Here is a 21,822-nt window from a genome sequence, read left to right on the forward strand (position 1 = left end):
GCTTCTTTGTCTCAAGCTGCTTTTGCCTGGAGGGCAAATTCTGTGAGGTGGGGAGGAGGGCACACCGGAGAGGAGTTTTCCAAGTCAGTCTTCTCCAGCAGGAACAAGGCCAGGTACACACAAGGGAGCACAGGCTGGCTCCAAACTACCCTGGAGAGGGGATGAGGAAGGGCCAGGAAAAGTGCCAGGAGCTTTTTCTTTTTAAAGATTTATTATTTATTTTTCTCCCCTTCCCCCTTTCCCCCCACCGCTGTCTGCTCTCTCTGTCCATTCGCTGTGTGTTCTTCTGTGTCCACTCGCATTCTTGTCAGCGGCACCAGGAAAATCTGTGTCTCTTTCTGTTGCATCATCTTGCTGTGTCCGAGCTTCTTCTGTGACTCTCCAAAGCTGCACTTTCTTGATGACCTGCCCAGCAAATACAGACCTACAACTCTCCTCTGCAGATCTGAGGAAGCATATTGTCTTTAAGTTTCCTCCACCTTCCAGAGTAGGCTGAAACAATGGCCACTCTCAGAGCCAGGCCCCCAGCGATCTGAAGTCACTAATCCAAACCAACGATCAGTGATCAGCTCGTGCTCAGCCCAGATCTTAGGGCGGTAGATTTTTATGTCCCTTTCTGGCACCAGCAAGCTATGCCAGGGGTTGGAGCTCAGTGTAGCCTGCTGTAAGAGTGGAGAACCACTGGTAACCACTGCCGGAGAGAGCAATTTATTGGTATTTACAATAATTTACCAGCCACATCCTCTTGTTCTTCCCTAGATGCTGTACAGTGTTCTACTGGACGCCAGGTTTTCAAAATAGTTGATTCAGACAGTTCCTGCCTGTTTAATAGTTGTCCTGGTCTGGAGGGACTGATTTCTGGAGCTTCCTACTCTGTCATCTTCCCACAATCTGTGCTTTCCCCCCTCACACACCCTTAATCTAATGCAATAACTACTCCTTCCCCCCCCCAAATTGTGCGAAGTGTGCAATCCTACTACCTAACAATTAAGAACAATTTTAGATACTAAGATGCTACATATGTATTAATGGAATGGAAAGAGAACTCACCTTTGTTAAGTGCTATAGGTAAGACCAGATGTCTGGACAGAACTGGGGGGCTTGAAATATCAGCTATATCAATAAATCCCACTATTTCCAAATCTGAAAGGAAGGAGTCAACATAGAATTAATTACTGCTATGACAAAATACATTATTTCATTGTACTAGCGTAACCAAGAGTTAAGAACAAATGATGATTATTAAATACTTTTTTTTACTTTCTAGTATATTAAAGAGCCAAAAGTAAACATCTGAAATTACTAAAACTTGCTAAACTAGATCCCAGATGCCTTGATCTTTGATGATTCTAAAACTATATAAGCTTTATCTTGTGATTATAAAAATCTTGTGATTGACCCCCATCTGTCCTACCTCCCTATTCTGTTTTACAACTTTGAAGTCTTATGATCCACTATACTCATTAACATAAACCTGCCTATCTTTGGACACTATAAAACTATCAGGATTACTGCAGTTCAGGGAGACAGATTTTTTAGTTTGATAGGCCATATGATCTTCTGCTTTCCACTTAGCAATAAATGCTTTTGCTGAAATCCTGATGTCTCAGGAATTGGTCACTGGAGCACACTGGGCAGAAAAACCCACTTTTGCTCACTAACACTAGATTTCACAAACACAATATTTAGGGGATGATTTCAAATGTGATGTTGTGATGAACTGAATTGTGTAACCCAATTTGGACAATTTCTTGTTCTTGGTCTGCATTCTGATGGGTGTGGACCCAATGTAGATAAGATAGCTTCAAGATGTTACTTCAGTTAAGGAATGGCCCAAGTGAATCATGCTGTGCTATAAATCGGATGACTAGAATCTTTTATAAGTACAGTGAAAGTTAAATGGAGCGAGAAGCCACAGGAAACAGTCAGAAGCTGGAAATCAACAGAACCCAGAGGAGAAAAGAGAAGACAATGCAGTATGCACTGTCTTATGACAGGAAAGTCAGGAACCTCAAGGCTCATGGGCCAGCCAGAAGATACTGAACCTGGGAGGAAGCAAGCTTTCTTAGCCTCTGAAACCATGAGTCAATAAATTCCTGTTGTGTAGTCAACTGTGGCAGTTTCATATTGTTTATGAATTCCAAAAATAGATATTGGATTATGTTTGTAAATCAGTCTGGTTCCTCTGGGCATGTTAAATTGTACTGGATTCAAAGGTTTCCCTTTTATTTGATTAAACTATGATTAAGGCTTTGATTGGGCCACATGTAGGACATTAAGTCCCTGCCCCCTTGTTGGTCAGACACTCACAGAGAAAAAACATGGCAGCGGACAGAGTTGGGAGTTTTGGTATCAGAGCCGCGGGAAGTAAACACACAGGAGGAGATCAAAGGAAAAGAGACTGCTCCATAGACACAGCAGAAGCCCCAGGAAGACAGAGAGCCTGACAGTCTACAGCTACCCTTATGAAGAGGACAGAGCAGCTCAGTTGGGAGAGAAACAAGCCCCAAGAGAGAGGAGACTTATCCTAGCCTGATATTGGAAGCAGCTGGGACCACAGAGACTGAAGAAGAAAAGGAAGCCTGAACCCTTGTAGGCATCCATCTTGCTCCAACATGTGGCAACAGACTTTGGTGAGGGAAGTAACTTACGCTTTATGGCCTGGTATCTGTAAGCTCCTACCTCAAATAAATACCCTTTATAAAAGTCAACATATTTCTGGTATTTTGCATCAGCACCCCTTTGGCTGACTAATACAGAATTTGGTACCTACAGTGGGGCAGTGCTTTTGCAATTACCAAAATGCTGGAATGGTTTTAAAATGAGTAAGGGGTATTTTTTGGAGGAATTGTGAGATGTTTTATAGAAAAGGTCTACAGAACTCTAATACACTGACCCATTGTATAGTATTTGTTTTAGAAGCTAGGAAACTAAAATAGATGTCTTGGATTGGAAAATTATTAGAAGTTCCTGTAGATAATTCTTTAATAATTTGCCATTTTAAACAGCTCAGAAAATAATGATAGCTGTCTTTTATTTAATTTTTTAAATTTTTTAAATTAAAAAAAATTTTTTTTGAGGTACCACAGCCAGGGATTGAACCCCAGACCTCATATGTGGAAAGCTGGTGCTCAACCACTGAGTCACATCGGCTTCCCTGAGTTTGTTTTATTTGTTTTTAGGAGGCACTGGAGACCAAACTGGGATCTCTCATGTGGGAAGCAGGAGTTCAAGCTTGAGCCATATCTGCTTCCCTGTCTTTTATATAATGAACTTAAATTGCAGGACAAATCAGCTGGAGTTTATTTTTATGAGGCTAGGTCCTCAGTCAAGAAAACACTTAAAGGTCAAATCCCTTTCAAAAGTCAGAGATGTTCAGATCACCAGAAGGCTTGAATCAGCCTTCCTTGGAGATGAAAATGATGGCATTAAAAACATTTCCCTGAGAAAGAAATACAACCAAGGTAGCAGTCTAAAAATGACAATGATTTCTTTGCTTTGTAGATGAATTAAAGACCAAAGTAGTTTGTTGAAAATCTATAATTAAAAAAAAAAAAATTGCAACCAAAAGTACTTAAAAAGGGAAACGGACTTTGGCCCAGTGGTTAGGGCGTCCGTCTACCACATGGGAGGTCCGCGGTTCAAGCCCCGGGCCTCCTTGACCCGTGTGGAGCTGGCCCGTGCGCAGTGCTGATGCGCACAAGGAGTGCCCTGCCACGCAGGGGTATCCCCCGCGTAGGGGAGCCCCACGCGCAAGGAGTGCACCCATAAGGAGAGCCGCCCAGCGCGAAGGAGCAGCCTGCCGAGGAATGGCGCCGCCCACACTTCCCGTGCCGCTGACGACAACAGAAGCGGACAAAGAAACAAGACGCAGCAAAAAGACACAGAAAACAGACAACCGGGGGAGGGGAGGGGAATTAAATAAATAAAAATAAATCTTTAAAAAAAAAAAAAGTACTTAAAAAATTTTTTTTCTGATTATATAAATACTTAGTAAAAAATTTGGAAAACACTAAAAATTATAAAGAAGAAAAATAAAATTACCCATTATCATCAGAGAAAAATCTCTGTGGTTTAACTATAAGACATACAAAGATCTTAGATTGAAAATTTATATGGGAAAGTTAACAATTCAAAAGATGTATTCAAAGTTACTCATCAAAAAAGGATAGGGGTTTGGCAATCTGGCTGGTCTGAAGGCGCAACTTTGGTGCAATTTAATACACTATTGTCTGTTCACAATGAAAGAGAATGATGCCTTACTTCCAGACAGTCAGGAGCTAAATGCCCAAAAAATAAAAAATTTTTTTAAAAGTCTGTGCATAGCCCTTCACTTGGAAACTCCTTAAAATCTATACACTCAAGACAATGAACATTTACTGAGCACTTACTAAATTTTAACCATTCACTGAACAATTACCTACTGAACACCTACTAAGCGCCAGACACTATGCTAAGCACTGAGGCTGTAGTGGTGACTGAAACAGATGGTACCCCTCTCCAAGGGGTTTAACATGTACCCACCATTTGAGGAGTCCACCTACCAACAGGAGACTACTCTCCTCTCCACCATTCCTTGTTACCTTTGATGCTTCACTTTGCCAATCTCGCTCTGCATAGCACTGGCAACATGAACTGGGTAAAAGCAATAGCATGTCACATTCTTTCAGTCATCATGATACAAGCAGTGGGGCTTAGAGGAGTTCAGTATACAAAAGCTGAGAGATTAGGGACCATCTGGTTGATTCCACTCACCTTGCCTATAAGGACTAAAAAGAGGAAGTCCTTTTTAGGTTACAGAGGAAGAGTCACACAGTCAAGTTTAGAAGTTATCCTTTTATATATGACCTTAATTATGATGCTAATCAATCTCAGTATCTCTACTAAGGATTACTTCAACGATTTCAATGCTAGTGATTTGCTGGATTTCAAAGTAGAATCTGGCCATGATTTCCAGCTTTAGTAACTTGTGGTCACAGTTATCTAGGATTGGAGATTAGCTCATGACCTCATCATGAAAGAACACCCTTTAGGGAATGCATCCTCCTGTCCAAATTGAACACTGATGATAATAGCACTGTAGTATCAGAATTTGCATTTCTTTTCAGCCCTCCTGGATAGAGAAGAGAGTAATAGTCAGAAGTTAGAAGTAAGGATAGGGAAACAGACTTGGCCCAATGGTTAGGGCATCCGTCTACCACATGGGAGGTCCGCGGTTCAAACCCCGGGCCTCCATGACCCGTGTGGAGCTGGCCCATGCGCAGTGCTGATGCACGCAAGGAGTGCCTTGCCATGCAAGGGTGTCCCCCGTGTAGGGGAGCCCCACGCGCAAGGAGTGCGCCCATGAAGAGAGCCGCCCAGCGTGAAAAGAAAGTGCAGCCTGCCCAGGAATGGCGCCACCCACACTTCCCGTGCCGCTGACGACAACAGAAGCGGACAAAGAAACAAGACGCAGCAAATAGACACCGAGAACAGACAACCGGGAGGGGGGGAAATTAAATAAATAAATAAATCTTTAAAAAAAAAAAAAAAGTAAGGATACTAGGAAAACTAAGAAGGAAGTTAAAAATAAAAAAAGTACCTGTGTTAATTACTTTAGGAATAGGATCAATTTCCTCATCTACAATGAAAGGTTCTGGCCTGGGGAAGACTTGGACATCGGCGGTTAGGTGGCCACACTTGAGAACAGCATGAAAAGGTGTATATGCCAGATCTATCAGTTTTCTAGAATATGATGATTAATTGTTATAGGGAGAATAATACAATACATATGAAAGTAATTTTTTTTAAGATGCAAATTTGTTTTCCCTTCAAGTTGACTCTATAAGGTCTGATCATTTATGAAATATAACAAATCTGACATTTTTGGTGAGGAAGTTTAAACTCTGGAAAGTACAAAAGCAAGTTAATATTTGAAATTGCAAGTCCTTTTGAGGACGTCAATAACTATAGGCATTATAGATTTAGTTATGCTTAAAACAGAATGACCTTTATAAAAATCAATACTACTGATCATTTTTTCAGAAAATGTACAACATAAGGAAAATGAAACAACACAGTTAAAAGTAGTAAAATAGATATTCTTGCTGGATGTCAAATACTGGATTGGAAAGAAGGCAAAAAAGCTCTAAGCATATACTCACCCAAACATAGACTGCACATTTTTCAAGCACAAGGGGCCATCAATAGTAAAAATCTGTCCTTCACCATTGTTTAAATCTATGAGACGTTCAAGACAATCCAAGGAATCAGTGCTCTGAAGCTACGAAGCAAAATGGAGACTCCTTTAAAGTGGCACCAAATGCAGATTATTACAACCACACCAAGGTCACACCTATCACAATAACACAGGCGATAAATTAGTGATGTGATATTTTTGACTCCCAATGTGAACAGGAAAATAACTACAATTCTGATTCAAGTTTACCAAAGAAGAATGTTATGAAATGACACCAATAGAGCTATTTCATATAGAAGTTGATTTGCAAAGATTCTTAGAGGTGATCACAGCATCTTCCCTTCAAAGTGTTCCAAATATATTTTGGTAAGAGCCATCATTAATTACATTTTACAGATAGAAAAACTAAGGTGAAGAAAGGTTAAATGACGTTCCTAAATAAATGGGAAAAACGGAAAGTAAAGTTCTTAATAAAACATTCATCTTATTACCAAAAACTCAAAGCCCACCTCTGTCAACATTTCTGGAGGAACAGATGTAAGAATTCCTAAGTGAGGAAGGTACTTAATACCAAAAAGAATGCCTCAGCCCTTCACTATCTTAAGTCTCTGTGAGAAGCAGTATGGATGACAACTCCAGCAATGGTCCCCCAGATGGGTTAACATTCTGAAATTTTAAACAGCATTTGAGGGAAGGAGATGTGGCTCAAGCGATTGAGCTCCCGCCTACCACACAGGAGGTTTGGGTTTGGTTCCCAGTGCCTCCTGGAGAAGATGAGCAAGACAGCGAGCTGATGCAGTGAGATGATGCAACAAGGAGACACAAAGAAGAAACCCAATAAGAGACACAACAAAGCAGGGAGCCGAGGTGCTCAAGCGATTAAGCACCTCTCTTCCACATGAGACATCTCAGGTTTGGTTCCCGGTGCCTACTAAACAGAAGACGAGAGACACAGAGAGCACACAGCAATGGACAGAGAGAGCAGACAAGAAGCATAAAAACAACAGGGGCAGGGGGTAAATAAAATAAATCTTAAAAAAATAAAAAATAAAGAGCATTTGAGGCGGCGGACTTGGCCCAGTAGTTAGGGCACCCGTCTACCACATGGGAAGTCCGTGGTTCAAACACGGGCCTCCATGACCCGTGTGGAGCTGGACCATGCGCAGTGATGATACGTGCAAGGAGTGCCCTGACACGCAGGGGTGTCCCCCGTGTAGGGGAGCCCCACACGCAAGGAGTGTGCCCCGTAAGGAGAGCCGCAAGTGCGAAAGAAAGTGCAGCCTGCCCAGGAATGGCGCCGCACACACGGAGAGCTGACACAACAAGATGATGCAACAAAAAGAAACAGATTTCCGTACCGCTGACAACAACAGAAGCGGACAAAGAAGATGCAGTAAAATAGACACAGAGAACAGACAACTGGGGTGGAGGAGGGAAGGGGAGAGAAATAAATAAGTAAATAAATAAATCTTAAAAAAAAAGCATTTGAGACCCAGAATCTTTTCAAATATATTTAGTGACCAGCTTCAGCTGAAACTAATAGAGTTCAGTGTTACAGTACATGCAAGACAATATTAATAGCATATGCTAAAAAATAAACTGAGTCTTAAATGTAACCTAATCAAACTAAAAGAACTGAGTAAAAGGCACTAATTACCTCCTCTAAATTTGCCATGCACATGATGTATAACTTAGATGGGAAAGGAAAGGGTAGTGGAAACCTGTTGCTCTCACTTCGTTGATTGTGAGTAGCAAGGGAATGTCGCAGTGATCCTCTACCAATGCCAAGACAGCCATCCGTCACCAAAACAACCTGTTTGTAAGGAGAGGAGGTTTGTATATTAAATAAACATACTTAAAGTAGTTCCATTTAACACGTTTTCATTTTCCCCTAATAACATTTACACTGGACAACCTACCTTTGCGGGAATGAACTACTGATAGAAAAATACAAATAAATCTCAGAAACATTTTGTATATTGAACAATGACAGACACAAAAGAGTATACATTGTATGATTCTATACAAAGTTCTAGAACAAGTAAAACAAAGCTATGTTAAGGTAATTCAGAATAGGGATTGTGAGGTAGGAGGCCATTGACTAGAAATGTTCTTTATCTTAATTGGGGAAGTGTTTACATAGGTATATGCATTTGTACAATGAACTGTGTACTTAAGACTTATATATTTTACTTATATCTCAATTCACCCTAAAAAAGAAACCTACTTCTGAACTCTTAAAAAAAAAAAAAGACAAAATATTCACAACCAATACTCAATTGAACTAAAACCAGACCCCATCTCTTGGACAAGGAGTTGGCACCTAATGCAAAAATGGCACAAGGATCCATTATACAAGTGTCTCTATGAAGTACCAGCACAAAAGTCTGAACCTTGACACTACTTTTTAAAAGATTACAAACTCTATCCCTGGTCAAATAAATTGACAACTGCTTTAAAACGTATTTATAAAGGCTGTTTAACCAGAGGTGCATAAGACTTTCAAATGCATATTTAATCAACCTGTAATTTGAAAAAGCTAACAAGATATAGCAACAATAGATGGTAGGTGCAAAATCATTTTTCCTTTCCTCATTACTTTAGAGCAATCTTATGGGGGTGGAATTTCCAAGTATCCCAAGGGAAAATTACTTTCATTCTCCCTAGCCTAGCTCAGTAATTTGATATTAACAGGCCACAAGGCAAGTATAAGGTGGTGGGATCAAGTGAAGTATCAAGGTCAGCACTTACTTCTCAAGCCCAAGAATGCTTAAGAGATGCCACCTGGAGGCCTGATCTTTTGGAGAGTTAGACAATTAACTAAGCGCAATTACCTCTTCTAGGTATCAACAATTACTATATAACGCTTTACTTTTGCAACTAGCTCTTCCAGATGCTATTCGAGAACCAAATGTTACATGTAGTGTCAAAAGGAGAGAGAATTTTTTCTCAGATAATGAAGACATGTTCAGCTGTATAAAATCTTGGTTTAAAAAATTCCACACTAAAACAAACCTGGGGAAGTGGACATGGCTCAACTGATAGAGCGTCTGCCTACCACATGGGAGGTCCAGGGTTCTAACCCAGGGTCTCCTGACCAGTGTGGTGAGGGGGCCGACACGCAGTGCTGATGTGCCCAAGGAGTGCTGTGCCACACAGGGGTGTCCCCCCACGTAGGGGAGCCCCACGTGCAAGGAGTGTGCCCTGTAAGGAGAGCCACCCTGCACAAAAAAAGCGCAGCCTGCCCAGAAGTAGTGCTGCACACACAGAGAGCTGACGCAGCAAGAGACACAGATTCCAGGTGCCACTGACAAGAATGCAAGTGGACACAGAACACACACAGCGAATGGACACAGAGAGCAAACAATGGCGGGGGGGTGGGGCAGGGGAAGAAGGGGAGATAAATTTTTTTTTTAATCTAAAAAAAATAATAAAACAAATCTGCTTGATAATGACTGATTTAAAAACAACAACAACAAAAACTCAACAGAATTACTATACAATAACCACCATTTCTAGCCCAGTGTTTGGAGCTTATTCACTCCAAAATTCTGGAACCCAAGCAAGTCTAAATGGATTCAGGTCCAGTCCTTGCCTCAGGCTACCAAGCATTTGAAATTCAGATTCTTCCTTTCTTCAATGGAAGAAAAACATCAAAAGGTCTCATGGTGCACAAAGTCTAGCTCTACATATTTCCTCAGTTCCTTCTCTAAAACCATGACAGAAGTAGCAAATGAAACTTGTTAGCTTCAAATCAGGAAATTAAGATATTCCTAATTCTTGATTTACCAGAAAAATATTGCTTACTAAGTGAGGTGCCAAACTTTTATTTCTGAAAAGAAATTAACCTAAAAGGTACTTACTGGCTTGTTCACGAAATATACACTAAAGTGATTTAACTTTTTACTAATAGCTTAGACTCTTCAGGAGCCCAAGAGTTCAAATTCTAAAACAGGGTGGTTTTCACAGTAATAATAATAATAATAAACATGACCTTTTATTTTAAGTTGGATTTAAGGAGATATCATTAATACACAGAAAAATTCACCTTTTTAGTGTACAGTTCTATCACTTTTTTTAAAGGTTTATTTTTATTTATTTCTCTCCCCTTCCCCGCTCCCCCACCCCAGTTGTCTGTTCTCTATGTTCATTCGCTGCGTGTTCTTCTGTGCCCGCTTCTATTCTTGTCAGCAGCACCGAGAATCTGTGTCTCTTTTTGTTGCGTCATCTTGTTGCATCAGTTCTCCGTGTGCGTGGTGCCACTCTTGGGCGGGCTGACCTTTCTTTTTCGCTGGGTGGCTCTCCTTATGGGGTGCACTCCTTGCGCATGGGGCTCCCCTATGCGGGGGACACCCCTGCATGGCATGCACTCCTTGGGTGCATCAGCACTGTGCATGGGCCAGCTCCACACAGGGTCAAGGAGGCCCGGGGTGTGAACCATGAACCTCCCATATGGTAGGTGGATGCTCTAGTCCACTTCCCAGTTCTATTAATTTTGACAACTGCATTCAGCCATGTAATCAACCCCACAATCAAGGTAAAGAACAATTCCATCACTCCAAATTTCCCTGTGCTTCTTTTGAGTCAACCTCTAGGCAGCTCTCATCCCAGGCAACCACAAGCTTATTTTTAACAAAAAACTAAATAACGATGCCATTGAGACTAAGGAATCCTGTGTTTGTTCCTATAATAAAAAGTCATGAATGGGGGGTCTGGTAAACTATAGTCCACGGGCCAAATCTGGCTGTCTATTTTTATAAAGTTTTATCGGAACATAGCCATGACCATTCATTTACATATTTACTTATGGCTGCTTCAAACTACAACAGCAGAGTTGAGTAGCTGAAACAGACACCTGCAAAGCCTATTTACTACCTGGCCCTTTACAGAAACATTTGCCAGCTCCTATTGAAGTCTATTATGATTTTCCTCTTAGCAATTTTCTGTTTTTTTCCTGTAATACATGCTATCACTTCTCAAAGTACCTGATTACAGCAAGCTTCCAATTCTTTTTCTATTAACTCTGCTCTGATTTGTTGCTAAACAAAACCAGATAATCAAGCTTGTGAAATCAGACTTTTTTCTTCTTTAAAGTTTTTATTTTGAGATAACTTCAAACTTACAGTACAGTTGCAAAAATAATACAAAACCCATACAGAGAACTCCAGCATAACCTCCTCCCAGATACCCATATCCACCACTTTTGACATTTTGCCTCATTTGCTGTTATTATTCTATCTATTCACCTATCTACCTACCTATTTTCTGAGCATTTCAGAGTAGACTGTATAAAACATGCTCCTTGAACGCATACTAATTCCATGTACATTTCCTAAGAACAAGGAGATTCACTTATATAATCACCTTCAAGTTCAAGATATTTAACATTGATATAAAGCTGACAGTCTATATTCCAATTTTTCATATGTCCCAATGCTTTTTCTCCTCCACTACTAGATTCCATCTATGGTCATGTATTGCATTTAATTGTCAATGTCTCTTTATTTGCTCTTTTATTATTATAGAAATTGTGGGTCTACGGAACAATCATTCATAAAATATACCAGTTGCTCTTTTTAAAAAAAATTTCCACATATATACAACATAAACTTCCCCATCTCAACCACTCCCAAGCATACATTCAGTGGGATTAATCACATTCACAATGTTGCATTATTTTTTACCACTATCCCAAACCAGAACTTTCTTATCACCCTAAACAGAAAACCTACACCCATTATTTGTTAACTTCTCCCTCCCCCTCCCCTGGCCCCTGGTACTCTACTTTCTGTATTGATGAATTTGTCTATTCTAGTTATTTCAGGTAAGTGGAATAATACAGTATTTGTCCTTTTTTGTCTTTTCACTGAACATGATGTCTTCAAGTTTCACCCATGTAGTGCCATGTATCAGAATGCCATTCTTTTTTAAGGCCGAATAAATTCCATTGTATGTATATACCCATTTTCTTTATCCATTCATCTGCTAATGGGTATTCGGGTTATCTCCACCTTTTGGCTATTGCGAATAAAGCTGCTATGAACACTGGTATACAAATATCTGTCTGAGTCCCTAATTTTAATTCTTTGGGTATATATGTAGAAGTGGGACTGCAGGATCATATGATAGTTCTATTTTTAACTTTTTGAGGAAATGCCAAACTATTTTCCACAGAGGTTGCACCATTTTACATTCCCACCAACAATGTATGAGGGTTCCTATTTCTCTGCATCCTTGCCAGCACTTGTTATTTTTCATTTTTCAAACAATGGCCATTCTCGTGGGTATAAGGAGTATTTCATTGTGGTTTTGATTTGCACTTCCCTAAGGACAAATGAAGTTGAGTATCTTTTTATGTACTTATTGCCAATTTGTCTATCTTCTTTGGAGAAATGTCTATTTAATTCCTTTGCCCATTTTTTAAACTGAGTTTTCTTCTAAATTCCTAATTTTTAAATATTTATTACAGACAATACTGAAAAAGACTTGTAGTCTGTGGGACCTACAGATTTTATGACATCCATTCCTATTACTTTTTAGACAACTCAGATAGTTCAGATGATTAAAATAAATGTTAAATAAATGCTATACAAGGTAAGGAAGACAGACTATAATGTACTGATATTAACCTATCATGTAAAATTATGATCACGTCTTCCAGGGAGTATAATTCTAAAATTCCATTGTGAGCCCTTTACTTTATACAAACAGTAGTAGTTTAAAGTAAGTCAACTTACTAGGAGGATGCTTTCCTTAAGGCATAATTTTGCTGCTCATTAGTATTAATTAATTAGCACACTGGTATGGATTTAGTGCCTTCTTTCAAATAGATACCAATAACAGAAGATTGCCCCGATCAAGATGGCAGAGTAAGATACTTCACAGCTCCATTCCCCCACAGAAGCTTTGAACAACCAAGAAGAACTGGAAGAAACATCTTTCTCAAAGCTCCAGACAACAGTTAAAGGATTTCAGTAACAGGATGAGTACCTAATGAAGAAAAAGAATACTTCAAAGTAGCACAATCTCCTGGCATCCTGGCTGGCTACTCTGCTACACACCACAGCTTGGTACAGAGCTGGCCTGTACTCCCATTGAGGATCCCTGTTCCTACTTCCAGGGAGAGCAGAGTGGCCCTTGTGCACACACTAGGAGCATGTGTGACTGGCCCAATCTATCTGGTACTGGCCTAAGAGACTTGTGGTCCCAGAACCTACCCTGTGTGTAGAAGGCAATACACAGAACTCTCTTAGAGAATGTTGTGGGAGAGCAATCAAGTTATGCAGCCTGGGGCAAGGGACTGCTGGCTGAAGGACATATAGTGCCGTGCCGGGACTATGAGGAAACTGTTTCCTAGGGAAGAGGGGTCATTCAAAACTGTGTAAATGGGGAAATTCCATTTCTCTGGTCTGGGAATGCTTAAGACACATGTGCAGAAAGGATCAGGGAGGCCCCTATACTTTGGCCACACTTGCACAGGTCAACTTGCAAAGCCTGGAAAAGGTATTTTTTTTTCTTTCCTTTCCTTCCCTTCCTTCCTTTCTTATTGCTGTTGTTGTTAGCTCCTGGCACCCAAGGAAGACCCAATCTTAACACTAACTGGCTACAGGTTAGTAAGGAACAGATTCTAAATTTCAGTTATAACACACTAAAATATCAAAATATCCAGATATCAACAAAAGGTTACAAAACATACAAAGAAACAGGAGGTGATATCCCAGGCAAAGGAGATTAAAGCATTAGAAACCATCAATAAGGAGGATCAGACCTAAGACATTTCAGACAAAGACTTTTAAAAAATGGTCATAAATATGCTCAAAAAGGAAAACATGGACAAAGAACTAAAGAAAATCAAGAAAACAACAGATGAACATAAAAAGAATATCAATAGAGAAATGGAAAATAAGAAAGGAACTAGAGCTGAAGACCATAGTAACAAAAATTAAAAATTCCTTAGAGGGGTTCAACAATAGATTGGAGCTAGAAGAACAAATAATCAGTGAACTTGATGATAAGACAAATTGAAATCATTCAGTCTGAGGAAAGAAGAATGAAAAGTAAACAGAGCCTGAGGAACTTGCCTGACACCATGAAGTATATGCAGCTATGAACTGTGGGAATCCTAGAAGAAGAAAGAAAGGGGCAGAGAGACTATTCAAGGAGATAATAAGTGAAAACTTCCCAAATTTAACAAAAGACAAGCACATACACACTCAAGACAATGAACTCCAAACAGGATAAACTTGAATCAGACTGCTAAAGATAAATAAAGAATTCTGAAAGCTGCAAGAGAAGATATATGTCACATACAAGGGAACCTCCATAAGACTTAAGTATTTATTTCTCATCAGAAACCATGGAGGCAAGAAAGCAGTGAGATATTATATTTAAAGTGCTGAAAGAAAAATAATTGCCAAGCAAGGATTCTATATCCAGCAAAGCTATCTTTCAAAAATGAGAGAGAGGGAGCAGTTGTGGCTCAAGCAGCTGAGCATATGCCTCCCACATGGGAGGTCCCAGGTTTAGTTTCCAGTGCCTCCTAAAGAAAAAAACCCAAATAGACAATGAGCAAAAACAATGAGCAGACAACAAGTACAAACAATGAGCAAAAAAAAAAAAAGAGCAAACAGATGAGGGAGCCATCCTGCGAGGGGGGGATAAAAAATTTTTTTTTTAATAAAAAAATAAAAACTACTATTAAAAAAATGAGGGAGAGATTAAGACATTCCCAGATAAACAAAAACTGAGGGAGTTTGTCACCATTAGGCCAGCCCTATAAGAGATGCTAAAGAGAGTTCTGCTGGTTTAAAGGAAAGAATACTAGACAACAGATTGAAGCCACATGAAGAAATAAAGATCTCCAGTAAAAGTAACGGCATGAGTAAATATAAATACCAGCACTATCGTATTTTTGGTTTGCAACTTCACTTTATTTCTTCCCTTAGGATCTAAAATGAAATTCATAAAATATATAATATATAATGATAAATCAGTGGTCTTGGACTCATAATGTATAAACATGTATTTTATGTCAAGAACTACATAAAGGTGGGGGGACAGGAGTATAGGAACATAAGATTGTGTATACTACTGAAGTTAAACTGGTATCAAAACAAATAAGGTTGTTATAGATTTAGGATATTAAATTTAAGTCCCATGGTAACCACACACACACAAATACTGGACAACATGCAAGCTCACAGAGACAGAAATTAGAGTACAGATTGCCAGGAATTGGGGGCAGGGGAATGGGAAGTTAATGCATAATTAGTGTAGGGTTGATGAGGAAATGGGCAAGTTTTAGTAATTGAAGGTGTTGAGGGGACTGCAATATTGTTAATGTGATTAATCCCACTGAATGTTATGCTTAGGAGTGGTTGAGATGGGAAGGTTTATATGGTATATATGTTCCTACAATAAAAAAAAGGAAAGAAAACGAACAACTGAAGAGACAATGACAATTAAATGCAATACATACTGGACAGGATCTAATTAGGGAGGAGAAAAAGCTAAAGACATTATTGTGGAATATGAAAAAAAATGGAATCTAGACTATAAGCTTTTTATCAATGTTAAATTGTTTTAACTTGTTAACTGTACTTAAGGTGGTTACATAAGTGAATATCTTTGTTCTAAGGAAGTGTACATGGCAGTATTAAGTGTATATATATATATAATGTACACTCAGGTGTTCAGAAAATGGATCGATAAATGGATGGATAGATGGATGGATAGAATGATATAGCAAATGTGGCAAAAGTTAAAATTGGTGGATCTGTGTATCTGGGTGGGGGAAGCAGGGCAGAGTGGGGACACGCTGGAGTTCTGTGTATGGGGTTTGTATTATTTTTGTAACTGTCCTGTAAGTCTGAAGGTATTTCAAAATAAAAAGTTTGGGGGAAAAAAAAGATACCAGTAGCACATAACGTACCTTGTACATTGTGTTAGAGCCTGAAGAAAACTGAAGTACCTCAGTGGTTAATTATTTTAACTTAGAACAAGGAAAAAGAATTAATCATTACCTGGCAAGGAATTGCACCACCCCATTCTTGCTGAACGATATTGCAAACACCAACTAATGCAGACTCCAAGCAGGTTTTGTCATAATCATCCATATTACTTAGTGCTTCCTAATTGGAAAAAGGATAAAATTACTCTTTATTTACTGTTTTAATCTGTTATTAAAAAACAAAAATTGTTCAACGCATGAATGTTACACAGGGAATATAGTATTTTTGAGAGCACCAAAGCATAAGTTTTTAAAAGAAAAACAGTAAAACAGACTCTATCAACTATAAAGAGTAATATTCATATCTTTATAAGTGGACCCTGAAAAAAATAATTAAAATGAAAAAATTTTAAATACATCATAAAAATAATGACAAATAAAATTTACTGAGTACTAACTATATTCTAACCACCATTCTAGGCACTTTACATGCATTTAATCATCACAACAATCCTTTAAGGAAAGGATTACTAACCCTAATTTAAAAATTGTCTTAACCATTACTCTGGATTGTTTATTTAATAATCATCTAAATTCTCAAACAGCTGAATACCAAATATCCTTAGATCAATTTACTCATTTATCAGAAATCCAGCATAATTTTTTAAAAAGCTTTAGAGTCACATTAAAAATGTGAGATATTTAAAAAGAATGATTTAAAATTTATTATGTATATTTTAAAAAATCAAACTATATTGATTTTGGATTTTTAAACTAACAATTATTAAGTTAATCAGTTAAATTTCACAAACATGTATTGACTTTCCACTATGGGCAAGGGTTTATGCTAGGCACTTTAGGAGATATGCATGATTTAGAGATGTTGTCAGAAAGTACATTCTTTGGCATACCACGGACAGCACCTCTGGAAGATAACACTTTCCAAATGAGGTTTTAAAAAATTATAATTTCTTGGCATCTTTCCACAGAGAATTCCAGAAAGCCAACAGAAGAAAACAAGGCAATAACTCACAGCTCTACTCCTAGCTCTACTAAGGAAAAACGTAAGACCTACTAGGTGTGGACCCTTTTTAAAAAAAGCTACCCATAGACTTACTAAATAATTCCAAGTTCTAAATATTCAGTGCACTTTAACAACATTGTTTACAACCAATAAATTTAGGCTCTGTACAAAAAATAACTCATTCTTTTTGTACCTGTAGGGTGTTATAATCTCTTGTGAAGGGAACCATGAGCTCCCAGAGCGATGAAAAAACCACTAGGGCTGTAAATTCAAGCTTGTAATTTGTGGCCATATGCTCAAATAGCATTGTCAAACCATGGGCTGCTAGATGCTTGCGCTGATATTCCTCAGATCCCTCGACAGAAACAGGTCGGGTCATGGAGAGTGATACATCCATTACCACCACTGTTGGCATGATGAAAATGATACCAGTGTTTCCGATCACAATGCAAACAGACAGCTATAAATGGATAAACACTGTAGAAAATAAATATAAACAGGTCTTATGCTTCATGGAGAGAAAATATTATTTTATTCACCATAATTTTAACCAAAATTTCCTGTAATGTATGGAGGCAAACCTCATGTAAGGCAAACTGGGGACAAATCTGCAGAGAATTCAGAGGTAGGAAAGCAAGCTGCTTAATTCACTATGAGGATCCTAGAATCACCCACCAAATGGCCACAAAACAAGGATTATATGGAATGCTTCTATTAAAAACAAATACAAACCCACAACTCATTTAATCTAGGTGCCCCTGACTTTCATACTTCAACTTTTATACAACTTAATAAAATACACACTCCTACATCACCTCTCTTAACACCTAATTTACTAAAGATTTCTAGTCATCACATGGTGGTACTATTTGACAATCAGTTGTTCTTTTCTGGCACCATTGCTATCTTGGCATAGCAGTATTTGTGCAAGTATTTTAATTATTTTGTTGCTTTGTTTTATCAAAATGAATACAAAATATAGAAATGAAAGGGCTGTTAAAGTGATAATCCAAATTAGCCAAAGGTGGAAATTAGTAAGCATATAAAAAACAATAAACTGTTAGCGTCAGTGGTATATTCATTTGACATAAGCTAGTCAATAGTGTTTTAACTGTGAAATAAAAGAACAAAATTAAAGTATTTTAGGAGGTTGTATCTAAAAGTCAAAATGTAGAAATGGAGGAAACAAAAAGTTCTCTAAAATTATGGATTGAGAACTGGCATGAAGACATTTCCATGTACTAAAAGAAAAAGTTCACAGATACACAGAACTGCTCATGGGAATATAGCGAACTACTACTTCATTATTAAGCAAACTACAGCCTACTGACACAATGAAATATCATATGGCTATTTAAAATGACACATGTAGATGTCGGAAATATTTAGATAAAATATTTTAAGAAGGACAAGCCACAGGATTGTCTGTATATACTTATTACAAATTCACAAAAATCATATTATATATATAATTAGGAAAGACTCAAGGGAAACATAAACATTTTGGAAATTTAATGTTCATTGATTTCTTTCTTGATAAACACTTCAAAAACAGTTAACAGTGACCAGACAGCTTGTTTCAATTTAGTGTCCAACTATAAACTATGATATTCTAAAATTCCATTTCTAAGTAGGCTGTTGGGAACTCTGAACATATTGGATTATGGAAAAAAATATTATAGATGGGGGTTAGGGTCTCAGATCTTGTTGAAAAAGCCTTTTTACCACATAATGGCATAAAGTACATTTCGAATACTATAATGCCTTATGTATCCAATATCAATAAAGACTAAACCAGAGATAAAAATTATTTTCCTGACTCCTTAGAATTTCAAAATGTTTAACCATTTTGATAGAAAAATTAAAAATATGCAATCTACTTCTTTGCCTTATTAACCAGGGTGCACTAAACATAATTTACCCTCTTATCATGATTTGGCATCTAAACAGCAATACTGACCGGTAACCTCATACTCTGCTGTTCCACTTTATACCAGCATTTTTCCAAGCATGTGCTATAGAACAAAAACTGCTGCAGAGGGATGCTCTAAAAAAACGAGTTCAGGCCTTATTAAAGACTCTGACAGCAAATAATTCAGTTTAATTTGCTAATCCATGTTTCCCATTCAATCCTTCACTACATAATTCCTGTTAACATCCCATGGAACAAATATTGTGTAAAATATACATGGGAACACTGCTTTATGTTCAATGAATCCAAGCTGATGTGCTCTGTTTTGGTGCCTACTTATAATTAATATTTAGACCATCTGCTTGCATAACTTTTCTCAGTAATCCTTGGTAATCATCTTCCTCCTTTCTAATTTGTTGCTTCTAAGTTGCTGTGGACTAGAAAGTCAGATAATCAAATTTGTTAAAATTGTGCCCAAAGTAAAAGTTAACTAAGTAAGAGCCTGTAGTGTTTTCCTTTGACTTTAAGACAGCTAGGGGTAAACTGCATTAGCTTAGGTGAGCAACTCAGAACTATTATCTATTTTGTCTACTCAGACTTTCAAAGTTCTTCTGGGTTTCAGCTATGTTGTTTAAAAAAAAAAAAAAAGGTTCAGCACAACTCTCAACGCGTGATTCCACCTGAATATTTAGGGACCTGCTCACTCTTGTCAGGGTCCCTACCGACTCCCGCTGCCTCCCTGGCAGCCAGACTTCCCCTACCCTGATGGGTCCCTCCCAAGTTCTCAGATACAACTTCGTCCCCAAACGGCCAGCCTGAAACTACAGAACCAGCTCTCCGTTTGGATCGTATCTGGGGATATATTTTTACCTTAAAATCTGTTTGTTTTTTAAAGAGAGCGCTCTGGAAGTCTCTTACGGGAAGAGGGGGGCTCTGAAGGCTTGTGCAGGGGGCCCGAAATCGTGGTGTTTACGCAGAGCTGGACACCCCGAGCCACAGAGCGAGAGGACGCAGGAGAGCAGGGCCTGGAACTGGCGCTTCAAGGGCGGCACGGGATGGAGAGAAGGCCGGACGCTGGCCCAGTGGTGTTCCCCACCCCAGTCCCCTCACCAGCAGTCCTAACAAGGAACCCAAGGCAGCCCTAGGCCTCCCGCCTCCCCACCCCCCACTCACCCCGTGCCCATCGCCGGGTACAGTCCGTCTTCATAAACCTTCCGCCCGCGCCCCACGGTCGGAACTAAGGGACCGCGCAACACAAGGGAACCCGGCTGCGCCCGGCCTGCGCGGGGCTGGGGCGGGGCCTTAAAGGCTGCCGGGGGCTGGGCGCTGGCACGGCAGGGACGCAAGGGGGCGCGTTGGTCTCGCCTGTGCGGGAGTCTTCGCGACCACCCTTCTAGCAAATACCCAACTTCGCCGAGACCTGGCTGTATTTGCCCCTTTACTCTCGCGTACTGCCCCCTCTCCCTTCCCTAGTCTCGGGCTGTTTCCCCCATTTACCTCTGACCAGTCCTCCCCCACCTTGACTCGTGGGCCTCAGCGCGCCATTTACAGTTCTGCTCCTCGCTCACCGGCGCACTCCTAACAGGAACGCATGTTTGCCCACTCCCGCCTGTTCCCTCTCCCCCGCCTTCCCCGTTACTTTTCAGAACAGGCATCCCCCGCCCCAACCCCCGCGCGCACACATACACACACTGTTGTCCTCTGAAGTAGGTAGATAGACTCCTCTCCCTGCTCTTTTAAAGCTGTAATCTCTAATTCCTGGCTGAGAAGTACTCATAGTAGGTACACTGTGTGTGTGTGTGTTTGTATGTGTGTGTGTGTATATATATATTTTTTAGCGGGCCCCTGAGCCCGACTTTCCTGTCGAGACCTGACTGACATCCTGGTCTCCTCGGCCTAGATGCTCCTTTCATCTGCTCAGCCCTTCTCTGAAGGAGCAGAGGGAAGAAGCAGTTAGTTCCTCCTACCCTGAGCAGGGTGCACTGTTGAGGGATGTGCACTCAGGCTTTCCTGTGAGGTAGCATGGGCCCTTGTCTCAGTCACCTCTGGCCACCTCATGTCCCTGTAGCAGCCTATGTGCTTCAGTGACGTTCTCGAGGAGAAAAGCGATGACTTCCTTTCTTTCCATATAGGGGCTAGGGAATGCCAGCTAGATGTTGGCCCAAATGGAAGCCAGTAGGCCCCTTGGTAGTTGTGGTTCAAAGAACAATGTTGTACCACATAGGTTACAAATGGGAACAGAAGGGCCTCAAGAAAGCCTTAGGTATTTACCTCTTTTCCTTTTAGCTGGTGGGATGGGATGAGGTAGGGGCTGGGGCAGGGAAGGAGAATGCTTTGAATTGAACAACCCAGTCTGACTTTTCACCGCTTGTTCTGTGGGAGAGCGTGTGCTCCATTTGCGTGGAGTTCCTTCATATCTCCTCCTTATATCAGAGGTGGTGGAGGAAGACACATCAGTCCCTGGGAATATCCCAGGGGCCTTCAGACTGCCCTGTTGGCTTCAGAACTTCTTTCGCCAGCTTGGCTAGTGTCATCATCCCAAGACTTTGTTATGCTTGAGCAGGCACTGGGCTATAGGTAATTTCTAATTCTTTCCCTAGTGAGTGTTGTCTACCTACCTCCGATGGGGTGATTACTCAGCCATAAGGTAACTGTTCAACAGGCAGTTCCACCCCATTTCATAATCTGGTTTGTTATCTTACCCAGCTCTAAAATTTAAATTTATTCGTTTGCTGATGGGTGATCAGATCTTGGTGACC

The 21,822-nt window shown here is 39.8% G+C and overlaps 1 protein-coding gene across 5 annotated transcripts in view; it reads right to left on the reverse strand.

The window, feature by feature from the left end:
- The window catches only part of INTS14 (integrator complex subunit 14), a 43,492-nt gene extending 23,147 nt beyond the window's left edge, over positions 1 to 20,345 (reverse strand). Inside the window, exons 1-7 of one of the 5 annotated variants that reach the window (XM_004453140.5) lie at positions 20,237 to 20,345; positions 17,345 to 17,628; positions 16,201 to 16,308; positions 7,836 to 7,991; positions 6,144 to 6,262; positions 5,582 to 5,724; positions 1,051 to 1,143 (exon numbers count right to left, since the gene is read on the reverse strand). In XM_004453140.5, the coding sequence (XP_004453197.1) occupies positions 1,051 to 1,143; positions 5,582 to 5,724; positions 6,144 to 6,262; positions 7,836 to 7,991; positions 16,201 to 16,308; positions 17,345 to 17,566 (841 nt within the window). In that variant the 5' untranslated portion in view covers positions 17,567 to 17,628; positions 20,237 to 20,345. Of the gene's footprint in view, positions 1 to 1,050; positions 1,144 to 5,581; positions 5,725 to 6,143; positions 6,263 to 7,835; positions 7,992 to 16,200; positions 16,309 to 17,344; positions 17,629 to 19,933 lie in introns of all 5 variants that reach the window. The other 4 variants (XM_004453139.4, XM_071214248.1, XM_071214249.1 and 1 more) reach the window with 4 other exon arrangements.
- Positions 20,346 to 21,822: the final 1,477 nt, after the last annotated feature.

This window comes from Dasypus novemcinctus, chromosome 3 (assembly GCF_030445035.2).
Source record: "Dasypus novemcinctus isolate mDasNov1 chromosome 3, mDasNov1.1.hap2, whole genome shotgun sequence".
NCBI lineage: Eukaryota > Metazoa > Chordata > Mammalia > Cingulata > Dasypodidae > Dasypus > Dasypus novemcinctus.